At 56.6% G+C, this 24024-nt stretch overlaps 2 protein-coding genes across 2 annotated transcripts; one reads left to right on the top strand and one right to left on the bottom strand.

Moving 5' to 3' along the window:
• Positions 1-7188: 7188 nt before the first annotated feature.
• On the bottom strand, positions 7189-13867 carry BAK1 (BCL2 antagonist/killer 1). The gene is made up of 6 exons (XM_081044968.1): positions 13632-13867; positions 11464-11564; positions 10364-10499; positions 9908-10051; positions 8625-8805; positions 7189-8505 (listed from the first exon to the last, which is right to left on the bottom strand). Exons 2-6 carry the CDS (start codon positions 11531-11533, stop codon positions 8401-8403), a joined length of 636 nt encoding a protein of 211 aa, XP_080901094.1. The 5' UTR covers positions 11534-11564; positions 13632-13867; the 3' UTR covers positions 7189-8400.
• Positions 13868-14828: 961 nt separating this feature from the next.
• Positions 14829-19776, top strand: LOC308494109 (gametogenetin-binding protein 1-like; the record flags this gene model as incomplete). Its single annotated transcript, XM_081041418.1, has 6 exons — positions 14829-15280; positions 15938-16059; positions 16488-16582; positions 16814-16961; positions 17897-18036; positions 19726-19776. 6 exons carry the CDS (start codon positions 14829-14831, stop codon positions 19774-19776), a joined length of 1008 nt encoding a protein of 335 aa, XP_080897544.1.
• Positions 19777-24024: the final 4248 nt, after the last annotated feature.

Genomic DNA, 24024 nt, shown 5'->3' with positions numbered 1-24024 from the left:
TCTTTCTGACTTATTTCACTTAACATAATGTTCTCTAGATCCATCCATGTTGTTGCAAATGATAAAATTTCTTTCTTCTTTATGGCTGCGTAATACTCCATTGTATAAATGTACCACAGCTTCTTAATCCAGTCATCTACCGATGGGCATTTTGGTTGTTTCCATATCTTGACTATTGTGTAAAGTGCTGCAATAAACATAGGAGTGCATACAGATTTTTGAATTGGAGTTTTGGATTTCTCCGGGTAGATGCCTAGCAGTGGAATTACTGGATCATAGGGTAGTTCCATTTTCAGATTCCTGAGATACCTCCATACTGTTTAAGAGAGAGTACATGATTTTTAGAAAAGATAAATGACCTTAAAAGAGATGGGAGGCATGAGAGTTTGTGACCAATTTTGGGTGTGGTGTCTCCTCTCTTCTAATTAAGAGTCAATCTTCCCTGGTTGATGAAATTCCCTGGAAGGGATCTGTGACAATTGAGTTTCTTTTGCAGGATCTGTCTTTAGGTAGATAAGAAGAATTCAGAGAAAGTTTCTCCCTGCACCTGCTGTTTTTCAAGTGCCTACAGCCCAAAATACACCAAAGTAGCATATTTTGGGGTGACATATTTTGCTGCCCTTCAGATGTTAAAGGATGCAGATCCTGTTAAATGTGGTACAGGATGGGGGTTTCAGGAGGAAGTGGGAGAAGCTCTAAAGACACCACAGTAGTACAAGCACCATTTATTAGGAATAAGAAAAATGGCAAAAAACCTATTGAGGTCTCAAGTGCCTATCTGACATGATGAACTTTGTCCCTTCCTTTGAGGAGCCTTCTGGGATCACCCCCAGGCCAGGCTTGTGCGTCTCCTCTGGGACCCCTTGGCCCCTGCCCTCCTCTGACACTTCTCACCTGGGTCATCATCACTGCCTGATGCCTCCTCCATTAAAATGTTAGCTCCCCGAGGACTGAGCCTTTGACTCTCCAGTGCCTCCACTAGGGACCAGCAAAGAGGAAGTGAGTGTAATGAGTATAATACATCGAGTAGATTTTAAATGGGGATGCGACATGAGGACAACAATGTTTTGTGAAGCCAGTTTGGCAGTGGTGGGTGCTGGGGATGATTTGAGCTGGACAGGACCTGAGGAAGGACCATTACCAAAATTCAGAACATTGAGAGTATACCCCCAAGGCCTCAGCAGCGGGGATGGGAAATCAGAAATGGAGAGCTGAAGAGTACACAGTGTACAGAAGCAGTATCTCACTCAGGGCAGCTGTGAGCAGAGGGAGGTACAGTGACACAAAGCGTGGTTTTGGGGAGGGCCCAGAGAAGCAAGGAAGAGACGTTCCTTTGAGACACTATGCCCGAAACTTTGCCTCCAGCTTTCCCTTCTCCACCCTCTTCAAGGTATCCCTCCCATTGGACAAAACCCTCTGAGTCTGCCCCTGTGTGGCAAGTTCAGGACAAATTCTGCAGCTTCATGTAGCATGGAAACAGGCTTTTCTGATGTTGGAATTTACAATAAGAAACACATATGTGGTCTTCATCCTTGTTTCTGGCACAGAGCTCCTAAAACCCTTGGCGTTTCTTAAGTGACAAGAGCCAAATAGAAAAAAGTGCCTTTTGTTATTAACAAGATGTTGCAAATTAATCAAACCTGATGAGGGGGTTGTGAGAACTTCTGATTTAGAGCCAATAGGTCAGAAGCACAGGTGACAACCTGGACTCAAAATTTATGGCTGGGCAGAAGAAGCCGGGCGCAGTCTTGTGGGACTGAGCCTTTGACCTGTGGAATCTGACTCTATCTGCAGGAAGATAGTATCAGCATTGAGTTAAATTGTAGGACACCCTGTGTGGGGACAGAGCCCCAGAAAGCAGTTTCCAGGCTCTCGGCCTCACATAGAAAGGTGCTGGCTCGGGTAGTAAATGGCCGTCAACTGTGATCAGATGGCCATCAGCTGTGGCTAGTTGGCCATCAGCTGTAACCCGTAAGCCATTGGCCACTAATATAAGTGTTGTGGCTACACTAGCAGAAGAAATGGGGGCTAGCAAGAGAGGATTGCAGAGAGGCGGATGCCACCGGTGAGATATAGTCAAATGACTCCCCTACTTAGGGCTCCGTGGGTGTTCCTTTTTGGCCTCACCATGTCCTGCGTTCTTATGTGGGGAGCGGGAGCAGAGACCCCGCCTGACACCCTGCACAACACATGGCATAGTCGGCAAAATATGGTGCCGGCCATAGCTCTCCAAAGGGCGGTGGAGCAGTTTGTGCGTATGAACACTCAGTCTCAGGAAGACCAGGAAGAGCAGCTGCTGGAAAGCTGGACCCCCGTGGAAGGGTGGGAGGACGTGGACTGTTCTACAACCAGCAGAGGCCGGAGAAAGCGAAAGACATTGCAGCCCTGTGGGCTGGGAACTGCTTGCTGATGCAGCCCGGATGCAGGACTTGTAGTCCCAGGAGGAAATGCTTGCTGAGTCCTCCGTGGGAGCTGAGGGTGAGGTCAAGGTCGCCCCTCAGCCCCAGGACAGCCCTGGCGAATGACTATGTACTATGGGGAATTGCCTTCCATTCCTAATTTAATGGACGCTTGACTGTTTGGGAACATACCACCATGTAGTGGGACTGGCGGATGTTTGCTTTTGTGTCTTGACCGGACGCCATCGAGAATATGTAAGCACCTTGACTGTGAGCCGCTGTTGTTCCAGCACGGTACCCTGAGAGGCCCAGAGAGAGAGTGGCAGTGCCCTGAGAGCCCTGGCTAGTCCAGGAAGTCTGGCTGAGCCCAGAGAGAGTGGCAGTGCCCTGAGAGCCCTGGCTGTGTCCAGGAAGTCTGGCTGTGCCCAGAGAGAGTGGCAGTGCCCTGAGAGGCCCTGGCTGTGCCTGGGGATACTGGTGGTACCCTAAGAAGCCCAGGAAGTCTGGCTGTGCCCAGAAGTACTGGGGTGGTGCCCTGAGAAATCCTGGCTGTGCCTGGAGAGATTGGTGGTTCCCTAAGAAGCCCAGGTAGTCTAGCTGTGCCCAGAAGTACTGGTGGTGCCCTGAGAAACCCTGGCTGTGCCCAGAGAGCCTGGCTGTGTCCAAGATATTGCATTCATCTCCAGGTTCCTCGCACAGGGACCCTCGCGGAAGATGCTTGTCACGTAGATTGTGAGGCGAGACCCTGTAGGGGTGGAGTGTGGGGACAAAGCCCCAAAAAACAGTTTCCAGGCTCTCGGCCTCACAATAGAAAGGTGCTGGCTCGGGTAGTAAATGGCCATCAACTGTGATCAGATGGCCATCAGCTGTGGCTAGTTGGCCGTCAGCTGTAACCCGTAAGCCATTGGCCACTAATATAACTGCTGTGGCTACGCTAGCAGAAGGAATGGGGCCTAGCAAGAGCGGATTGCAGAGAGGCGGATGCCGCCGGTAAGAATATAGTGATATGACTCCCCTACTTATGGCTCCGTGGGTGTTCCTGTTTGGCCTCACCATGTCCTGCATTCTTATGTGGGGAGCAGGAGCAGAGACCCTGGCTGACACCCCACACGACACCCTGCTAGTGTCATAGAATTGTTTCGCGTGGGAAAAATTCCTACACACTTGGGGGACAGCAGTGTCAGAAGTGACGGTAGTGCTGTGAGTACATAGAAGACAGGAGTGTGTTTTTCCTTTACAGCTTTGCTGGAGAAATAGAAAACAAGAGGTCACTAAGAGGGCCCTCCTCTCATCCCAAGGGAGGTGAGCAGGGCAGCGGTGGCCGGGCCTGCTATTGGGCTTGCTCTCGAGGGTGCACTCCAGCAGAAGAGCCTTCCTGCCATCACCCTGCCTTGTGTGGCTGTCATGAGAAAGCAACCTTGTCAAAGAAGGAACACCAGGCGGCTTGGCACCACACAGTCTGGATTCAGGGCGACAGCCCATTACAGGAGTTGTCTGAGGATGTCTACACCAGACTCCTCAGACCCGTGAATATTACTGTGTCCCCAGCTGGCCAGGGAGGGGGACTAGCCCCCAATCTCAAGGTAAGCAAAGCTTGAGTATGGCCTATGTCACCCAGAGAAGGGGGGTTTGACTCCTTGTTAGCCCAATCAATGTTCAGGCAGAATGAAAGTCCAAAGTCACATGAGGACAGTCTTGTCCACGACATTACACATCACAGCCAGGGGCATTTCCCCACCCCCTTACCAGGACACATCCCTTGTCATACACAGCCTGGCAGCAGCGTTATTCAGGTTCCTGGAAACCTCATTCTTTTTCAGCAGACACAGGAACCACCTCTTTAAGCCCAACCCAGCAGCTCCCTTGCACTCTGATTCCCATCCACAATTCAGAGATGCCGGACATGTACCCTGCCTTTCCCTGGTGTGGTCCTCCTTTAGCAGGAAAATGTTACCACTCTTGAATCAGTGGAACCCTCTGCAGGAAATGAATGGGACAAGTTGCTCTCAGTAGCGTCAGCTGTCAGGTCAGAGAGGGGTCAGTCAGGTCAAAACATGAGAAAGTTGGTGAGCCCAGCTTCCATGCAGCCAATCATCACAAAAGTTTGTGCCGTGAACTCTGCAAAATAGGTACTGCATGATGCAATGGAGAAGACAATTTTGAAGAACTGTCTGTGATGTGTTCTTAGCCAATGTCGGGAAAAGTTGAGGCGCTGGGCACCAGGAATGATCCCAACATTGCACAGGAAGAATTGAGGTGAGGGGAGCTGAGAGGTATGCTGGTTTACATGTTGATTTCAACAATCAATGTCCACTCAAATGTTACTCTCCAGATGTCACACACATACACACCCTCACGGGCATCCAGCTGGTGCCTACCCACATCCATTGCCAAATCCCACATTCTAGGTGAAGGGAGAGTCTGTGGCTTTACTCCCTTCGGTTATTAAGGGGCTTTTCCAGAAAAGTGAAGAGTCTGCCTTCGTTGGTGCTTCACCTGATTTTGGTCTTGTGAGGCTGCCCCTCTCTGGGATCATTCATACAATTTGCTGGGGACCTGCTTCCAGTCGTGTGCTCAATAGGCCAGATCAGTACTTTTTGTCCTCTTATTATTTGGTGGGCAGAATCACGCCTCCTCTCCCCCCACCCCCACATCTTTTATATCCCAGCAGCCTGATGTTTACCTTTTTAACACGTCCAGCAGGGTCAACATGCCTCAGAAACTGGGTTTTGCTGATTTTCTGGTCCCTGAGCTCCAGCAATCCCTGGTAACTCCATTCTCTGTCTCTCTCTGCGCCCCCCGACCCCCAACACACACAGGATTACGAACATCTGTTCTGCTTAGATCGAACTAAATCTATATTTTACAAATGTCTTTGATCAGAGATCTTTACATCTGAAGTGTGCACAACTGGAGCAGGATATGGTGGTTTCATTTACTTTAATTATCTAATGAATTCATTTTAATTTAATGTTATTCAGATGGTTAGGTAATAAACACTTGTTCAAATAATTTACTGAGTGATTTGGGCAAGAGGATTTTCTCAAACCAACGGGTTTGGGTGGACACGCAGTGCCCTGAAATACACTTTCTTCAGAGGAGAGAAACCGGCAAACACTCGCAGGGGGCGCAGGGTGGCGGCGCGGAGGGCGTGTTTATAGTGACACTGCACGACTAGGCAGGTGACACCGGGACATGCTCGTTTCCCACAGGCTGAGGCGTCTAGACCTCTTTGGTGGAAATGAAGCTGCAATTTCAGAAGAACCACAAATGTTTAGGGCATTTTGAGAATTTAACTTCCTTAATGCCTGCAGGCTCAGTCTGCTGCCTTACACCCCCACAGCCTGGTTCGGTCCCTCCTAGCGTCTCCCGCGCTGGTTTCAGCACCTGCAGAACGCCGACGTCGGGTTTGGAAACGTCCCGGCAGCACAATAGAGGGTGGAGTGGAGGGGCCGGGCTACACACTGGCCTAGACCTTTAGGGGCGTGCCGCGCCTTTCAGGACAGCTTCCGATTCCTTTCTTACGGGGGTAGAGAGGCCCCCGCCCCTGCTAGCCGTGCGAGCATCTGCCCTTCCAGGAGGACTCACGCTGCCCCCCAACCCCGCGGGGAGGGAGGGCGAGGCGCGCCCGGGCCCCGCCTTCGGGGGAGGGCACACGCATGCGCGCTCGGGGCGGCGGCCATCTTGCACCCGGCGAGCCCGCCTGCCCGCGGCCACGTGCGGGCGCCCCGCGGCGGGGCGGAGACGGGACCCGGTCTCCCCTCGCCACCCCTCGGCGGGCCTGTGCTCCAAGAGCAGTGGCCCTGGCTCCCAGGCCTCCGGCCTCCGTGTAAACCCTCGAGCCGGTGTCCTGGTGGCGAGTGCCAGCTCTCAGCCCTTCCCTACCTAACGACAGCAGGCACCTGTTTCCTTACCTGTGAGGTGGGGGTTTGAGGCCCCCCCAGGTCACCAGCTATCATACCTGATTGGGCATGGGCGACGAATGCTCTGCATGAAGCCCAGGACAGTGTCCCACAAATGCCTGTGAGCTTTCCATTTTGGTGATGGCGGGGCGCTTTGGAGCCGCCACGGCCGCCACTGGCCTGTCCGTGGGCTCTGAAGGCCAGGTTGGCGCGGCAGCGGACTGGCAATTTAGGCGTGAAGGCCGAGGCCTTGAGGACTCGCAGGGGACCGTTGGGAAGGGCGTCAGATCAGGGTGCCCAGGGCTGGACACACCGCAGGCCGTGGAAGGTTTCCTCGCCCCCGCGCTGGTTATTTTTATCACCCCTGGTCGTGTCCCCAGAGGGACTGCGATCAGCACGAACGCCCTAGAACGAAAAGCCCAACGTGCCAGCGTGAGGGACACGGGGAGAGGGAGCGGGCGCCACGTCTCAGGAGCTCGGCCGGCGACCAGGGTTTGGGGCCAGGGTTTGGGGCCGGTGTGGCAGACGCCCCAGAAAGGCAGGACCCACACTAGGTCTCAGGTCGCCTGTGGGGCCCCAGACGTGCAGCTGCTCTGCCACCTCTGCAAGCCAGCACCCAACAGTTGGGGGTCCCTCCGCTTCCTAAGGGGGTGGAAAACTTGCCCAGAACTCAGAGATGAGGGAAGTGCTTGGAAAAGGGCTGGAGAGAGGCGGGCGCGGCCGCGGCCTTCCAGGGGCCGGGGAACCACAGCCGCGTCTCTGCAGGACTCTGGAAGCCCGAGGTGAGACCTCATTCATAATCAGCCAGGTGAATGCCAGGAAGACCCAGGTTACCCCAATCAATCCTGATGGAGAAAGGGGTAGATGACAAAAATTATCAAGCAAAAGACGGGGGGTGACAGTTTATTTTCAGACACACTCAGAGGGTGGGGGTGGCCGGTGGGCTCCATCTGCATCCCCTCCCAGCATTTGGCTTAACAACTTCTCTCCCCAAATCCCTGGGCTGTGCAAGACAGACAAGGCTGTCCCACCCCCACCCAAAGGAGGGGCTTGGGCACACAAGGAGTGTAGAGGGTGGGGGGGTAGGTTCAAGTATTCACAGTTCCCCCATCCATACCCCCAGATTACACTGTGCCCAGGCCATGAGGGAGGACCCCAACCCTGAGGTTCCTAGTGGTTAACAGCCCTTCTCTCTCAGAAACCTCAAGATGAGCTCCCTACCCTGTTTCCCTGACAAGAACCACACTCTTAAACCCTGGTGTGCACCAGGAGGGGGCCTCTGCTCTCCACTCACCCAGGGCCTCTGCCTGCCTTACGTGGAGTGATGGGGGCAGGCAGCCTGCACTACTAGGAATGAATGGGTTGGGAGCAAGTGGTAACGGGTGAGGGGAGAGACTCGAGGATGTCAGGGGGCAGGTTTGGAGAACCTGATGGAGAATTTCAGACAGCTCTGGCCTGTACCCTCACCCCACACCCCAGGCCCAGAATCCCTGAGAGTCCAACAGCCACGGCAATATAGGGTGGGGGAAATAGGTGCAAGGGACAGCTGAGCAGGTCCTTGTCCCCACCCCCAGCCAGTCCTGTTCCTGGGGGACATGAAGCTTCAGAAGGGCCACGACTAGGCTCCAGGCCCAGCTCTCAAGTTCTGAACTTCCAGACCAGCTGAATCCTGGGGAACAGTATTCAGTGGGGGCCTACTAATCCCCACATACCAGGTATCCTGGCTTTGGGGGCAGAGTGGTGGGAATGGGGGTGGGGGGTCCTCCTAAGGGTATTATTAAAAAGCTAAAACTGTTAAAAACTTCTTGGGGAGAAGCCACTCCAAGCCTCTTGCTCCCAAGTTATCAGTCTCCCCAACGTCCAGCAGACAGAGCTGAGCCCAGAGATGGGGCCCATTAGCACCATGCAATGTCGGGGCACCCCTGTATCCTGACTGACCCCTAGGCAGGGGCCCTTCAAAGCTGGAGTGCCCACTTGCTAAAGCTTCTGTACTCTTGGTGGGGTGGGGGGAACCCCTGAGGGGCGGGAGCGAAGGGAGAAAGCTTGGCTGAAGTCCAGGCCGGGGTCTCAGATGGGACCCCAAAGGGTCCCTCCAGGGGTCATGACTTGAAGAATCTTCGTACCACATACTGGCCCAATAGAACCACAGCCAAAACTATCAGCACGTTCCGGATGGGGCCGTTGCCCAAGTCCAGGGCTGCCACCTGCCAGGAGAAACAGTGGTCACAGAAGGGCTGGCAGTGTATACGGGCACCCAGGGACTGGGTGGAGCTGGGAGGGGCGGCCCCGGCAGCAGGGAGAGGTTACTAGTGCTGGCACTCACCCAGCCGCCTCTCTGTGCGATCCACTGGGCAATGCAGTGATGTAGCATGAAGTCCACCACGAAGCGGGTCACCTGGCCCAGGAAGCCAGTCAAGCCGCGCTGGTAGACATGTAGGGCCAGGCGGTAGCCAAAGCCCAGTAGAGCCACCACTCGGCCCCAGTTGATGCCGCTCTCAAACAGGCTGCGGGTAGAGCACGGATGCCATCACTGGAAGCCCCCCAGGAGGCCCTTTAGCCTGCTTTCCCTCGCCCACCCCTTGTCCCCCACCCCTCCCAACTCGAAAGCAAAATGGCTTAGCTGTGAATCAAGGTGGCAGAGGCTGCCCCAGCCTGGCCTCTATTTGGGAAGAGCCTGCATCTCTGTGAAAGGAGAAAGCTCAGAGGGCATGGAAGCAGGTTGCTGCTGCTGCTGTGTGGCCCCGGTGCTGCGGGCGCAAAGGGCACAGAGAGGGCGCAGGGCAGAGCGAGTGGACGGAGGCAGCAGGGAGATTACCTGTGGGCATTTCTGCTGGCCTGGCAGCCCGAGGGGCAGCAGAGAGAAAAGGACAAAGAGGAGGTTAGGATAAGTCCTGGAATCACAGCGAGAGAGGGGGTGACCTCTAAGGACACAGACAGGACATTCCAGCTCTGAGTACTAATATTCTGAATCTATTGCCTACTCCTGCCTTCACCCCGTTTCAAATCTGCTGAGACTGACCTCCCTGACCTAGATGGTTACAACAGTTAACACCTTGTAAGTGTGAACTCTGTTCTAAGGAGATTTTTCCTATTTTGTGGTCAAGGAGACAGATGGCTAGAAAGTTTTGCGAACCAGTAAGAGGCAAAGCTGAGATGTGACCCAGGCATTTGGTGTCTAACCACCACACCAGATTTCCTCTTGATGTGATCATAGCATCTGGACTCCATTTCCAGGACCTGGTAGGGGGTGGCAATCTTACGATCTTTGGTGTGAAATGTGGTTCCAAATTGGAAGGACAGCTGTGTCCTAGCTGGGCTGGGGGGCTCTGGGGACATCCCCTCCCCTGCCCGTCTGCAGTCCTAACCTAAACGGTCAAGTCCTCAGTGCCAGAACTCACTTACGCCAGAACGTGAGTTTATGCACCAGAGATGTGGGGTCTGGGACCCAGAGAGGGAAAGGCAGGGGCCCAAGGCCACATGTAAATTAACAGCAGACACGGGGACAGCGAATGTGTCCTGACACTGGCAGAGAAGCGTGTGTCTCCCATCCCCTAGGCAGGGCACAGCGTGGTGGTGACAGCACAGCAGAGCCGCCTCCGGGGCTACCTGGAGGCAATCTTGGTGAAATACTGATAGGCGTTCTCTACAGTTGGCTGCAGGTGCTGTAACATGGTCTGGAACTCCTCGTCATAGCGCTGGTTGATGTCATCCCCGATGATGGCGAGCCTCTGTCCCACCTGCGCCATGGTGCTGGAGGAACGGGAGGCAGCAGGTGAGAGACACTGCAGTCAGGGCTGGGGTCTGGGCTCACGATGAAGGGGCTCTATCTGAGATGCCCCTGGTCTTGCACCCCCTCCTTGGAGGTCCTGACTGTTCTCAGACACAAGGGCTGGGCCCAGGGACAGGGTCCCACGTGGGGGTGGGAGCCCAAGAGGAGAGAGGGTCAACAATGAGAGGACAAGACCGCCCCCCAGACCTCCCCAGCTCCCAGGACCTGAAGGCAACTCTGTGAGCCTCTGCCTCCCTGAAGACGTCCCCGTGGGCCCAGGGGCTGCTGCTCACCTGGCAGGTTCTAGGGACAAGGCGACCATTTCCGGGTCGGCGGGGAGAACCGCCCCATCAGCCTCCTGCTCCTGCTGATGGCGGTAAAAAACGTAGCTGCGGAAGACTTCCTCTGTGTCCTGGGCTACCTGCTCCTCTGAGGATCAAAGCCAGGAGTCAGGGAGGAAGAGCTAGACCTGGTAGCCCATGCTCTGGGGGTGTTTGCTCTTCCTCACGGCCACAGCTGTCCTCACCCCTGGCAGCAGGGCCCCTACTCCAACCCTTACCTGACACCTAGTGCTCACTATGTGCCGGGTGGTCTTCTGGCACTTTCCATTTAATTCTCACAACAGCCTTGTGAAGTAGGTGACCCCCACTTTACAGATGGGGTATACTGAGGCACGGGGGGTTACGTAACTTGCACAGGGTGGTCATACAGCTGGAATGAGCAGTGGAGCCAGGATATAATCCCAGGCATTTGGATCCCTGAGTTTGTTTTAGCTTGTACAAGGCACCCAGCTCTCACGGGTTAGGGAATGTAGGACCACAAAAGTCACATGGGGAAATAGTGACAGACCTAGGATGGAACCCAAAGTCCAGGGAACAGCCTGTAGTGGGCTGTGAGCAGCAGGCTTCCCTGATGAGCCCCTTAGAAGAGGGAAGGAGTGCAGCCATCTCACTTCCTCCCCAAAGTCATAAAGTTTTCCCTGTTGAGCAGACGTGACTGTGATAAGCTAACTTACTTCCTTATTTCTCCTACTGCAGGAATAGGCCAGCCACGCCCCACTCTTCTTTCCTTCTAACCCCACCCCACCCCTCTGCCCTGGGATGGCCCTGAGCCCACCTCACGCTTACTCCCTAGCATCTCCCAGCCTCTGTACCTTCCAGGCCCACACTCCTCCCCACTCCCAGGGCTTCACCTTGACTTCACTTTAGCTTCTGAGCCCAATGGGCCACCTGCATTGCATGGGGAGATATTTTCTCCTTTATCCAAGGTGAGTAAACTGAGGCAGGAGAGCCTGCCCCTAAGTTCTGCCTGGCCCTGTCCACTTCTGTTCTCTCCATCCTCACAGACAGCTCTGGTGGTTATGGGATGGGTGAGGGGACAGAAAGACCCTTACCCGAAGTGGAGGAAGGGGCAGACTCTTCACATCCCTGCCTGGGAGGGCCTGGACCTTGCCCAGATGCCATTTTTCAGGTCCCAGTGGAGGGCAGTGTTAGCCTGTGGGGGTGGGTTTTAAAAAGCAGAGATGAATACAAGCAGGGGCCACTGACGAGAGCTTCCTACACAGGAGTGAGGGGGCCCCCACTCCCCAAAAGACCCCACAGTCCCAGCTCCAGCCATTCTTATTTCACCACCTTGGATCTGTGGAGTCTGCTGTGGAGTCCTAACTTATTGAGCATTTCACTGGCAACTTCAGGGCAGTCTGGGGATGAGAAAACCAAGGCAGCCAAGATTCCCAGCCAGGGATCAGCACCCCGGCCTCCAGGGCCCCAGGAGGGGTGGCTATAGCACTGCCCTAGTGAGTCTCAGATTGTAGTTCACCTCACTCCTGGGAAGTGAGGCTAGTTTCATAGGCTGGCGGTTCTTTCCACTGCTCATGGGCCCTCTGCACCCTGCCCAGCACATGCTTACCGCAAGCTTGCCACCTTCCCAGCCAATGACCCGTGAAGGTCGTCCTCGAAGGTTCCACTTCCCCTTGGCTGGTCAGAGCACACCTGTTTTCCACCTCAGGCTTATTAGCCACAAATATTTCCTGAGTGCCGATCGTATACTTCTACCATGTATGAGCACCCCCCCAGGGGGTGTGGAAAATGCACATTAGCTCAGCAAGATAAGCATCATTATACCCATTTCACAGGTGGGAAAAATGAGGCACAAAGAGGTTACTGGCCAAGGCCACATAGCTAGTCAGAAAGTCAGGTTGGTTATCTGAACTTCCATGAGTCTATATACTCAACACTCACTTAAGATTTATCTTCTAGTTTGTGGATCTCAGAGGGTATCCTTTCCAGGGCAACTTTTCCTGGTTACGTGTGGCCCGTGCCTTCCCATTCCTGCCTTGCAGTGAGCTCAGGAGCCCTCAAGAGTCAGAGCCTTTTTCACAGCACCCCAGCCTGCCTCACACAGATACCCCCCACTTGCTCTCCTGTCCCCAGCCCCAATTTTCCTCTTTGTCTAGCCCTGGCTATAGCCCCAATGTTCTCCGTGAACTCTTGACACAGAGTTTCCTGGACATGAGCTGTTTCACTTTCAATTTGCACCCCTTTTATTTCCCACTAACCCCCGGCTGCTTCCATCACCCAGGCGGCTGCTTCCATCACCCAGGCGGGAGTGCCCTTCCCCCCATTCCTGGGAAGGGGACAGCACCCACCCTGGGCTAGGCAGAACAACCCCTCCTCCTTGGGAAGGCCTGTGTACCCTTTCTTACCCCCTCCCTCTCAGGCCTGAGGCCATGTTTGAAAATCCCCAAGGACCGAAAAGGGGTGGGGGAGGGCTGGACCACCAGGGTACTCAGCTCTCCACCCCTCCACTCTCAGGGTGGGAACAGGGAGAAGGCAGATCCTCCCTCTACCACACCTGGGCGCTCGTCAAGACAGATCTTTGCCTGGCACACCCCCATCCCGGTAGCTCTTTCAGGAACAAGATACCTGTGCCTCTCCTCTGGTCCCCCAATCCGGGCACCCCAGGACAACAGGGCCAGAGGATGCTGACTGAACCTGCAACTCCCTTTCCCACGACCCCAGGGCTCACTGCTGGGGAGGAGGTGGAGTCTCAGAACAGTCCCCGGCCCAGAGGTCTATGCCAACCCGGGCCTACCCCTGCCCCCATCCAAGTGGCCTGACTTCCTGGTAAGGGGAGTCCCCTGCACCCTACCTACTGGGGCTGCTGGGCCCAGAAAGTTCCCCAAGGAAAATGCCTGGCCGGGCTGCAGATGGAGTCCAGGGCTCCTGGGGCAGCAGGCAGCTCCATCTGGGTTCTCCCGCTGCTCTTGACCTTGGCTCTGACCTCCACGCCCGTCCCCCAGACTGCTAGCAGACCTGGTTATTTGGCACCCGATTCTCAGGCACTCAGGGCCTGGGCATGAGGGGAAGGAAGCTGTCTAAGGGGCAGCCAGAGGGAGCCCTGGCTGAATCAGGCCCCCGGCAGGGCTTGGTGAAGCTGCCCAGGCAAGGCTCCTCCTCCCACCCGGCTCCAGTGGGCTCCCTGACCCACCCTAGGCCTGGGGTTGCCCAGAGTGGGGAGGACGCACAGGACCCTCCTCCGCCTTCCCTCACCCCGGCTTACCTGTCCGGACCCTAGCCTGGGCCTAGGATGGGAGGAGACTGGAGATCCTGGGGGGCTAGCGGCTGCTCCCAGGCGAAGGCGCCCAGGCCTGCTTCCAGGAACGGGTGTCAGTGAATTCCTGGAGTCTGGATGCAGCCTCTGCTCGTCCCAGGGCAGCCCTGGGGACCGAGAGGCTCCGGTGACCATGGAGCTGCCTGCCGGCTGCTCCCGGCTCCAATCAGCTCCCTCTAGAGGAAGTTGCTCGGCGGGCGGCAGCCGGATGCGGATGTACCGCTGGGCCCAGAGCCCCCCCCCCACAGCCTGGGCAGCAGTGAGTGGCTCCTCCCTGCTGCTTTTCCCACTCTGGGGCCTTGATCTTTACCCCCCCATCAATCAATACCAATAAACAAGTCAGGTGGTGACGTTTCTTCAGCACCACTGTGTGCCGTGAACTTTAGATGAGTAGCCATCATCTCATTGAATCATCTCAACAGCCCTTGGAATTAGGTGCCACCAGCTACACCCACTTCACTGAGGAACAAAAGCAGCTGAGGCTCACCTGTTCTAAGGAACTCTTCCCAAGCTCACTAAGCTGGGTTTAGAATCAAGTCTCTAGGTGCAGTGGGGAAGAATAATACTAAACTGAGATACAACGTACAACTAAGACGTGTACTCGGCACCTGGGTGGTCTCTGCAGGTAGAAATCCTGAAGGTGATAGGCAGGTAAACAGATGGAAACGTGGTAAGGTCTGCTTGCCGCATGGGCACACGCAAGCTGAGTATTCACAGGGGAGAGAAAAGGGCCGCAGATACCAGCTGGCCATCGTCAACGGTTCTCAGTGACAGGCAAGGACAAGCCAGGTGGAGGGAGGCTGTGCTGAGTCCTGGAGAGCCCTGCCTGCCTCCTGCTCAGGGTCCTGGTCCACTGTCCACCCTGCAACCCCCTGCTTCCTGGAGCCTCACCAGCCAGGCCCCAGACTGGCTCCCCAAGCCTCCTTCCCCTGCCTCATCAACCCCCTGCCCTCTCTGTCCCCAACTAATCCCCCACCATGTCCCGCTCCCATAACCACCCCCCAGCTGCCTGACCTTTGCCTTCTAGAACTCCTGGAAGTTTCCAACTGTAGGTTTTCATTTGAAAACTCCTCCTGTTCTTAAGCAGTTGGTCGGTCCTGGGGTGGCTGCTACAGTTCCTCCGTGTGAGTCAGGGTCCCTCTCAGGATGGAGAGCCCAGCTCCAACCCCTCGATACCGAATTTTGGGCCGCTCCTCCATGTTCCGCTTTTTTCGTAGCCTGGTGGGGAGCAAGGGCAGCCCAAAGAGCTCTGACAAGGCTCTGTTGGGAGATCGGGCATGCCCCTCGCAAGAGCAGGATGCCATCCCCTTGATGACAGACCACCAGAAGGGGGTGGGGAGGAAGGAGGCCAGGCCACGCGCCACAGGACCCAACACCCTCTCTGTGGCCCTGCCACCAAATGATCCTTCACTGCTGGGGATGGGGGACATGGGGGCCCAGATCCCCACCCCCATGGAGGTCCTGAAGGTTGTGGCCCAGGGTGTAGAGATGAAGTCATTCGGGCCCAGAAGCAGCCAGGAGGTGTCTGAGAAGGAGAGAGAAGAGGAGGAGAAGGAGGCAGCAGGGAAGGCCTCTGGGGATACAGGGACCTCAGACAGGTGAAGGACTGGGCTGTGGGTGATGGGAAAGGGTCTGGGATGGAAGTCCTGGGACAAGGCCTGGATGTCAGACAGGAAGGATCTGGGCCTGAGATGGGAGGACCCAAATGGGGGAGATGCCAGAATGCGAATCCCTGGATGGGTGGAGGACTGGATCAGGTACCCGGACAGGGAGGATGGACATACCAAGGGCGAGGAGAAGTCTGGAAATGGGGTGTGAGTATGTGGGGAAGAGGCAGAGATGAGGTTTCTCCCACAAGTTAGGAGATGTGGATGGAGGCCCCTAAAGGAAAGGGAGACAGGCTGGGGACTGGAAAGGAAGCGTGCCGGGGTGAGCGGGCTCCCACTGCTTCCCAGCTCCTTTCTCAGCTTCACCCCACTCTGCCTTCCCTCCCCACTTTCTCCCTCCTGGTTCCCGCTGCCATTTGGACCTGGTACCCCCTGCTGCCTCCCCGTGAGGAAGGGGGACCATCTCTCAGCTACCCCCACCTCCATGATGAAGCCTCAGAGGAGCCAGCAAGGAGCTATTGGGAGCAGGGGCGTGGAGGGGCTGAGCAGGGCCTGTGGGAGAGGCTTGGGGGGGTGTGAGGTTGTGGGGCCTTTGCCACATCTCTGGGCCCCACGTGCCACTCCCACCTGACTATGCTTTGGGATCAGGGACCACTTTGCCCAAGCTCTGGAGCTGGAGAAAGGATGCCTGCAGAGCTCCATGGGGCCACTGGAGGTCAGCCCGGAAGCCTTCAACTGGGAGGAGGAGGAGTGTCTGCTGGACAGGGATGGTGAGTTTGGGAGGGGCCACAGGTGTGGGGCGGGGCCAGAAACAGATCCTCCTCCTCTAGGGCTCTGCAGGGCTGTGGGACCTGGAAGGACGCAGCCTAAGGGAATGCTGGAGGTAGGCTCCCTCGGTTTGAATCCCAACTCCACTGTGTTGAGCTGTGTGTGGTGGCAAATTGCTCAGCTTTTCTGTTTCTCAGTTTCCTCATCTATAAAATGGGAATGTAATAGTACCTATCTCAGATGTAGCTGCAAGGATTAAATGAGATGTCCTTTATAAAGTGCCTAGAACTCTGTCTGGCACATAGTAGGTGTTTGCTAAAGAAAACGAGGAAACTTCACCCGCAGCTCAACCTTCCAGCTGTCCCTGCCCTGCTGGACCTGGGCCACCTCCCATTGCTATTAGATTGTCAGTGACACTGTCCCATCACAGGAGATCTCAGGCTGGCCTCTTCGAAGGTGGGGGCAACTCCCTGGAACCGCCTCCTCACCTTGTACAAGCAGCTTCAGAAATCGACCATGGCCGAGGTCTGTGGGGCCAAGCTGCAGTATTTGGGGGAGGAGCCAGGGAGGCCTGGGTGGGGCCCCTCCCCACTTCTGGCTGGGCCCCAGGATATGTGGCTTGGGCCAAGGGCGAGCAGTCCCCTTTCCTAACCTTTTGGAGGCTGTTCCCTCCTGCTTTCTGTTTTACGTGGGGTGGAGCTGGGACTGCAGGCTTGGAGTCCTCCTCACCTGCTCAGTGACCTGACACACCCTCAGTTTCCTCTCAAGGAAGCCTTACTCCATGAGGAGGAAAGTGAGGAAGAGGAAATGGAGGAAGAGGACAGCTCATTCAAGCTCTGTGTCCCAAGCATTGCCACACTCCAGTCGCCAATCCATAAGACTTTTAGATCGACAGATACAGTGGGTAAGTGCGCTGCCCTCACCTCCCCTCCCAACCTGCCCCAAGGAGGGAATCACACTTTGTCTAGCGGCTCATGGGTGCAATACCCGTTTTTACCACCAGGTGGTACCAGAGGACCTAAGATGACCACCCGAGGTGGGGGCCAGTGTGGGGGGTGGGAGGTGGGTGGCTGGGCTGGAGGCCATACTCACTGCTAGCTAGGGTCCTCCTCTGTCAAGGTTTGGGAGGCAGCAGGGTGGGGGTTGTGACTGGGGCTGTGGCTCCTCGAGTGCCCCCCTTTCGCAGCCTGGAATTCTTTTTTGGTGGCCACTGCCATCCCTGGTTTTCCTATCACATATCCACTGTTGTGACAGTGCCCCAAAGGGTGTCCTGAGGGCAGATAAGGAAAGAGTGGGGGCTGGTGATAATATGATAAAATCGTTGACGTTTACATAGTCATTTCTATGGGCCAGATCCTCTTCTAAGACCTTTTCACGAAATAATGCGCTAGGACTCCGAGGTAGGTCCTATTATAGTCTCCACTTCAGAGGAAACTAGGCACAGAGAGGTTAAGTAACTTGTCCAAAATCACGCAGCTAGTAAGTGGCAGAGCTGGGACTTGAACTGAGGCAGTTTGGATGGTTCCGGATCCATGCTCATGAGTTGGTGGCTTGATGGGGGGCAGATATCTGCCCCTTGCATGCTCTCCCCAGGAGGTGATGAGACACAGTCATGCTTGCGGGAGGGAGCCCATGGAGAGTGAGTTTCTTGAGGAAGGCATGGCGGTGGGGAGGTGGTGTCTGGTTGGCTTCAGGTAATGGGTGAAGGAAGCACTATGGCTGGGGTGACCACAGGGCTGAGAGGAAGTCGGAGAGGGAGCCGCGGCATCTTCCTTTGACCTCCAGCAGGTTGCTCCACCCCACTCCTGCCTGTCCTTTGCCCGTCTCTCTGGCTGTCAGGTTTCATGGAGTCCGAGTTAAAGAAGCTTCTGGTCGTACAGCAGGAGTCCCGCCTCTGGAAGATGGGCATTCACGACGACCGGGAGCTACTGACCCAACCAGAGATCACCTTGGAGGAGGCGGGCATTTTGGATGGCCAGGTATGCCACCCTGCCTGAGGACACTTGCAAAATGGGGCTGGAGGCCTCCCATCTCCATAGGCCCTGGCCCTGGCTCCAGCCCCCACCCCACTGCCTGGGTAGGGAAGGCAGAATCCCTTCTTGGTGGTATTTCTGAGAATAGGACCGTGACCCCCTGCACACACACAATTCTCCATCAGTCTCGCTCTGTCTCTCATTTGACTCAGAGTCCAAATGCCATTTTTAAGGCTTGACTTTGCCATTCACTTGCTGTGTGGCCTTGGGCAAGTCCCTTCCCCTCTCTGGGCCTCAATTTCCTCATCCATACAAGGAGATTTGTCTAGGTGGCTTTAAGGCTTTCCAGTTCATCTGTAACTCACATAATGTTGCTGTTTTTCTATTTTCTCTCCCATTCACACCCAAGCCTACTCCCACAAACATAGGTGTGAGGCAGTTCCCCTGCTGGGTCACACCAAGGACCACGCACTGCCCACCCTCCTTGACATCAGCCTTAAACATTAGGCCTGTCCCAGCTTCTCTGAGTGCATGTGGATGGATGTGTTGTTGAAACATGTGTGGGTATCCTTTCTAAGTTAATTTCCATTCATTCATCAGCTCATTCTTTCATTCAGTGGCCAGGTGCCCCTGTTGGTCTGTGTGATTTACAAAACGAAAGAGCACAAGGTTTGGGGAGACCAGAGTCTTTAGTCCAAGTCCCTGTTCTAGTGTCAGCTTGTTCTGTGACTTTGACTATAGCCTTGGTTCCTTAGCCTGTGAAAGGGGACTGTTGGCAGGGTCAGAGGAGATGCAGGCTGTATGCCGTCCCTGCATAGGGCCCTCCAGTGTTAGGGATCAGGAATCCAGGCCTGCCAGGCACTGAGGGGAGGCCTTCTTATTGCCCTGAGCCCACGCGCCCCCTGAGCTCTGGGGAACAAGGCTCTACCACATCCTTCTAAGCCACACAGCCTGTCAGCCCTGGCAGGGCCCCATGCTCTGCCTTTTCACCCTAAAGGGATAGTTACTCACTCACCCTTCTCTCCTTCTACCCTCCCCTACCTCCAGAACCACCCCCTGAGCTGGCCTGCCCCTGGCCCAGGGGTCACAGTCATGGGGTGGCCTGAGCAATATTGGAGGGGCCTAAGGAGTTTCTGGATGGTGGCAAGTGGGGGCCCAGCTCAGTCTTCACTTTGGGGACACAGCTGCCTCAAAAAGATCTTCCTCCTGTGGGAGTTTCGCGGGTCCTGTCCTCATCACCACCCCACTCTTTCCTTATCTGCCCTCAGGGACACCAAGCTGAGGGGGAAGGAAGCCGCCCCCCACTCTTTGGGGAATGCTGGGGACCTGGGGGAGGGGTGCTGAGGCAGCTGAAGCGACACCCTAGGCTGGAGGGAAGAGTGCAAAGCCCCCTTGGTGTGGTGTCCAGGACAGAGGTGACGGAGGGGAGGGGTTGGCTGGGGTACCTGACTCCTAGGGCTTCCAAGGAACCCCCAAGTTGGATTGGAGGGAGAAGGGCTCCTCCATTTTGTGGGAGGGAGGTGGCTCAGGGTTGGAAGACCTGGGTCAGCTGCAGGATGTAGGGTGGGTCTAGAAAAGGGGTCCCTAGGGTGCTTGTCTCTGGGGAGTAGATGGGGAGGTTCTGGGGGTGCAGAGCCAGGAGGGGAGAGCCCAAAGATGCCCAGGCATCTTCCTTCACCCACTTTTTCCCCCCAGCACCTGCTCCTGGAGGAGATGGATGAGATGGGAAACTGGCCTCCAGAGTGAAGCTGCTGCTGGCTGAGTCTGCCCTGCCCCCATCCCTGCAACCTGCACAGGGATGCAGCCCCCCTCTTCTAAGGGAACATACAAGGAGCTCCTGGGGCCAGGGGGTCTTGGGATAAATGGTGTCCATGTGTCTGCAGGGTGGGCCTGCCCAGCAGGCTGTCCCTCCCATCAGACTCAGGACTGTGACGTCATTAATAAAGCCCAATTTGACTTTGGCCTCCTTGGCTGGCTGGCTGGCTGTGGACCCGCCCCTCGTCCTCAACTTGGAACAAGCTCAGTTTATTTGGGGTCTCAGTGTAGTCCCCAGTCCGTGCCCATGGGGCTGCAGAACCATGGATCCCAGCGGGGCATCTGAGCTAGAGGCCAGGAGGTCCGCTGCACCTGACCTGGGGGCGGGAAGAACCCGGGGAGCCTCTGCTGCCACAAGACCTGCCCTTGTCGTCGGGAGTGTCCCTGGCTTCCCTCCCGCCTAAGTCCCCAGGCCAGGCTTGCGGCCTCACAGGGAGGATCCGGGAATTCTCCAGCAGGAAGTTCCTGCCCAGCCAGCACAAGGACAAAGCCAGGAAAGCAGCCCTGAGACCGTGGGACCTGCCTCGGGCTGGGCTGGGGGGTAAACGAGGGGTCCCTGGGGTTGATGCAGGAGGGCCCCATCCTGCTTACCCTGGTCACAGCCCACTGTGCCATGCTCAGTGCCTGGCACCTCTGGGGATCCTGGGCAGAGGGTGGGCCAGACATCTAGAAAGCCCAACTCTACCTAATCCCAGTAGCAAGGGTGGGCTTGAACTGGGGGCTCATGAGGCTGTGCCCCAAGTGGCCATGGAAGGGCAAAACCTCATACGGGGACTTGAGGGGGCGGGGCCAGGCCTGGTTTGGACACTTGGAGGTGCTATTCGTTGGGAGGGCCTGTTGGCTCCGTGGGATCTGGTTCCTTCCCTTCCATGTGAGTCCAGGCTCTGAGGGTCTAGCATACTTTTGAGAGAGAGAGAGAGAGAGAGCTCACATTGCCCCCAACTCTTAACACAATTGCTAGTCGCTTGTCTGGTCTTCTCCATGGGCCCCCACTGTGTCTAGCCCGAGGCCTGCTGCAGAACTGAAGTTCAATATCAGAACATGGCCGCTGCTCTTAATAATCATTGTGATTATTAATAGCTGTTTGTTGGATGGATGGCATGTGCTTTGGGTGGGGGTAGGAGAACTGCAGCAACTGGCCTCCTGCCCCAGCCCAGCCCAGCCCAGGGAAGGCAGGAGTCCCCACCTCCTACCAGCCCTATCCACAGCCCAGGAGTTTCTGAAAGGCCCCGGTGGAACGCCGCAGACGCCTTGTGGTCAGACCTAAGCACTGGCCGGCTCACACTTGCCTTGCCCTCCCGGGCCCGCCAAGAGCAGGGGAGGATGCCATGCCCTCCTGTGTAGGCTGGGCCCTGCACAGGGTGCCCGGTTCCAGAGTGAGAGGGCTCTGACACCCAGAGACGGTGCCTCTAACTTGCTCACAAGGGCCAAGTGGCCTGCCGGTGACCCTGGCTAGGCCTGTGGGGTTAAGGCCAGCCATTACGTGAGAACTTGCCAAGTCTCACCACCCTCTGAGTTTCTGTCACCTCCCCCATCTTCCTCCATCTCTGGGGGTATCTGCAGCCTGAGTCTGGAGAGCACGGAGAGGGTAGGTGGTTCACAAGTGGGCTAGGGCCTTTCTCCTGGGCTTCATGGCCAGGGCCCCTGGCATGGCTGACTCAGCCTCTGAGCTGGAGGCTGGTGGAAGGGGCCATCTGGACTGTCCCCCTGAGTCAGCCAGGAAGCAGCCTTGTGACCATATGACTCACCTGTGCCCTAATTATTTCCTCCCAGAGTGGTGGCTGTTGGGAAGGGTGAGGGCCTTGGAGGGCAGCCTGTGTGCTCCCTGGCTCTGCCTGGACCTCCTGCTCTCCCCTGCACGGACCAGGCATGGACCCCATGAGGATACTTCGCCTCCTTCCCCTTCCTGATAGGCCCCCAAACCTGGTGCCAGCCATGCCCACTGGAGTGGGGAATCCTGGGGCCCAGGGCCCTCCAGGATGGAGCTTCTGCCTCTCCCCAGTCAGTGACCCTGGGAGGGGCCAGCCGGTGGGTCCTGGCAGGCACCACCTCAGGTCAGGGCAGGCCAGGCCCCGCTGGTGGCGCAGGCTCCCTGGCTGCCTGTGTGAGCTGAGCGGCCACTCACAGGCCACGTCAGCTCCTCAGACCACACATGGGGGCTATGAGGCGTGAGGGGGCAGAATCCTTGGCTCAGTGGGGGGGCTCTGTGCTCACCACTCCCCTGTGCACCTTTCTCTCCCTTTTTGTCAAGTGAGGGTCATGGCACCTCTGTGTTCCTATGACCTGCCGAGAAGGGCTGGGAGGCTGGGAGGTGTGGCTGGTGCTGGAGCAGGAAGCTGGCACAGACACAAGGGCATTTCCCCGGCCCCTCAGGGCTGTGGGCTGGTCTCTGTGGATAGGGCTGGCTTGACACTTGCGAGTGATGAAGGCAGGGCTAACATGGCCCCGGGACCTGCTGTGGGGGAAGGGCCGGTGGGCAAGTGGAGACGGCTGGGCTCAGGCTTACCACCACACGGAGGCTGCCCGGGAGTTTCTGAAAGGCCCCGGTGGAACGCCGCAGACGCCTTGTGGTCAGACCTAAGCACTGGCCGGCTCACACTTGCCTTGCCCTCCCGGGCCCGCCAAGAGCGGGGGAGGATGCCATGCCCTCCTGTGCAGGCTGGGCCCTGCACAGGGTGCCCGGTTCCAGAGTGAGAGGGCTCTGACACCCAGAGACGGTGCCTCGAACTTGCTCAAAAGGGCCAACTGGCCTGCCGGTGACCCTGGCTAGGCCTGTGGGGTTAAGGCCAGCCATTGCGTGAGAACTTGCCAAGTCTCACCACCCTCTGAGTTTCTGTCACCTCCCCCATCTTCCTCCATCTCTGTGGGTATCTGCACGTGTGTCTCTGTTTCTGTCTGTCTGTTCTGTCTCCTCTCTGTTACATAAAATTTCCCAGGGCCGAGAGACGGAAGGAGGCTGAGAATGCATCGTTACATCAAGAGTTGAATAAGGACACTTCCGTACGAGGCGCGTCTCGGACAGGCGCTGAGGGGTTACACAGGGCAGGGCAGGATGGACAGGGGTGCTGGGCCCCCAATAAGGGGCAAATGCCTCACATGCGTGCCTGGGGAAGGGCCAGGGCATGTTCCAGGACCAGCACAAACGAGCACACTGTGGGGCATAGGGCAGGGAGGCCACGTCTGTTCTGCCCCAGATCTAGGTGGATCTATCCAGAGGGCCCAGCAGTGGTCCTGTCATGTACAGGCTCTTCTGCACACCCTGTATCTGCTGTTGCTCACTAGACCCCTGGTGGGATAGAGGCAAGAAAAGCAGTTGCCAGATCCATCCTGAGGGTATTGTGGGGACAGTGGTGGCTGAAAGGAAGGCAGCAGGGTGGGGAGAGTGGGGTGGGTGTCCCAGGGAAAGGTGGGCAGAGTCAAAGCTGGGCCTGTCTGCTTGGGGAGACAGTGGGGTCTCCCTGCGGCAGGATAATGGAATGCTGTTTGAGACAGAGCGCTAGGATGCGGAAGGCCTCCCTGAGGAGGTCGTAGGTAAGTAGGACCACCAGGAAAGGGGGGTGTTGGGGAAGGGTGTGACAGCGGAGGGCACAGCAAATGCAAATGCCCTGAGGCCTGGTGTCTGGAAGGGCGTGAGGGGGAGGGGGAGTAACAGGAGTTGAGGTCAGGAAGGACAGAGGAGACCTCGGAGTTTGCTATCTGGGTTTTTGAGGGGTTATTTTATCAGTGAGGAGTAACATGATGTGGTTTGCATTTTAAAAGTCTGCCTTGGCTACTGAGCGGGAAGAGTCTGTAGGGGGAGGAGTAAAGCAGGGAGGACACTTAGGAGGTGTTATTATTATGAAAAGGGGGCTGGGGTTGCTGGGGGGAAAGGTCTTGAGCACTAGGGAGTGCCCATTGGCCTGTATCTCTGTGCCTGGAATCTCCCACCCCCTGTCCCAGAAGGTGGAGGGGGACAGGGGAGACCTTGGGGCCTGGGGCGCAGGAAGGGCCCGTTGAAGTTAAGTGGGCGGCCTGGTCACACATGGGCGACTGGGCGAGAGGGTGGCAGGAGCGCAGCAGGAGGGTGGTAGGAGGTGGTTGGCACCAGCAGGGTGTGTGCTCACCGAGGCAGAGCAAATGCGTCCTGGCCAGCAGCCCCAGCACGCTGAGAACAGGCTGGGCCAACGGCTGGGAGCCGCT

The sequence above is a fragment of the Rhinolophus hipposideros genome, assembly GCF_964194185.1.
Source record: "Rhinolophus hipposideros genome assembly, chromosome: 3".
NCBI classification, from domain to species: Eukaryota; Metazoa; Chordata; class Mammalia; order Chiroptera; family Rhinolophidae; genus Rhinolophus; species Rhinolophus hipposideros.
The sequence above is the reverse complement of the archived record's forward strand: the minus strand, read 5'-3'. Positions and strand labels throughout refer to the sequence as shown.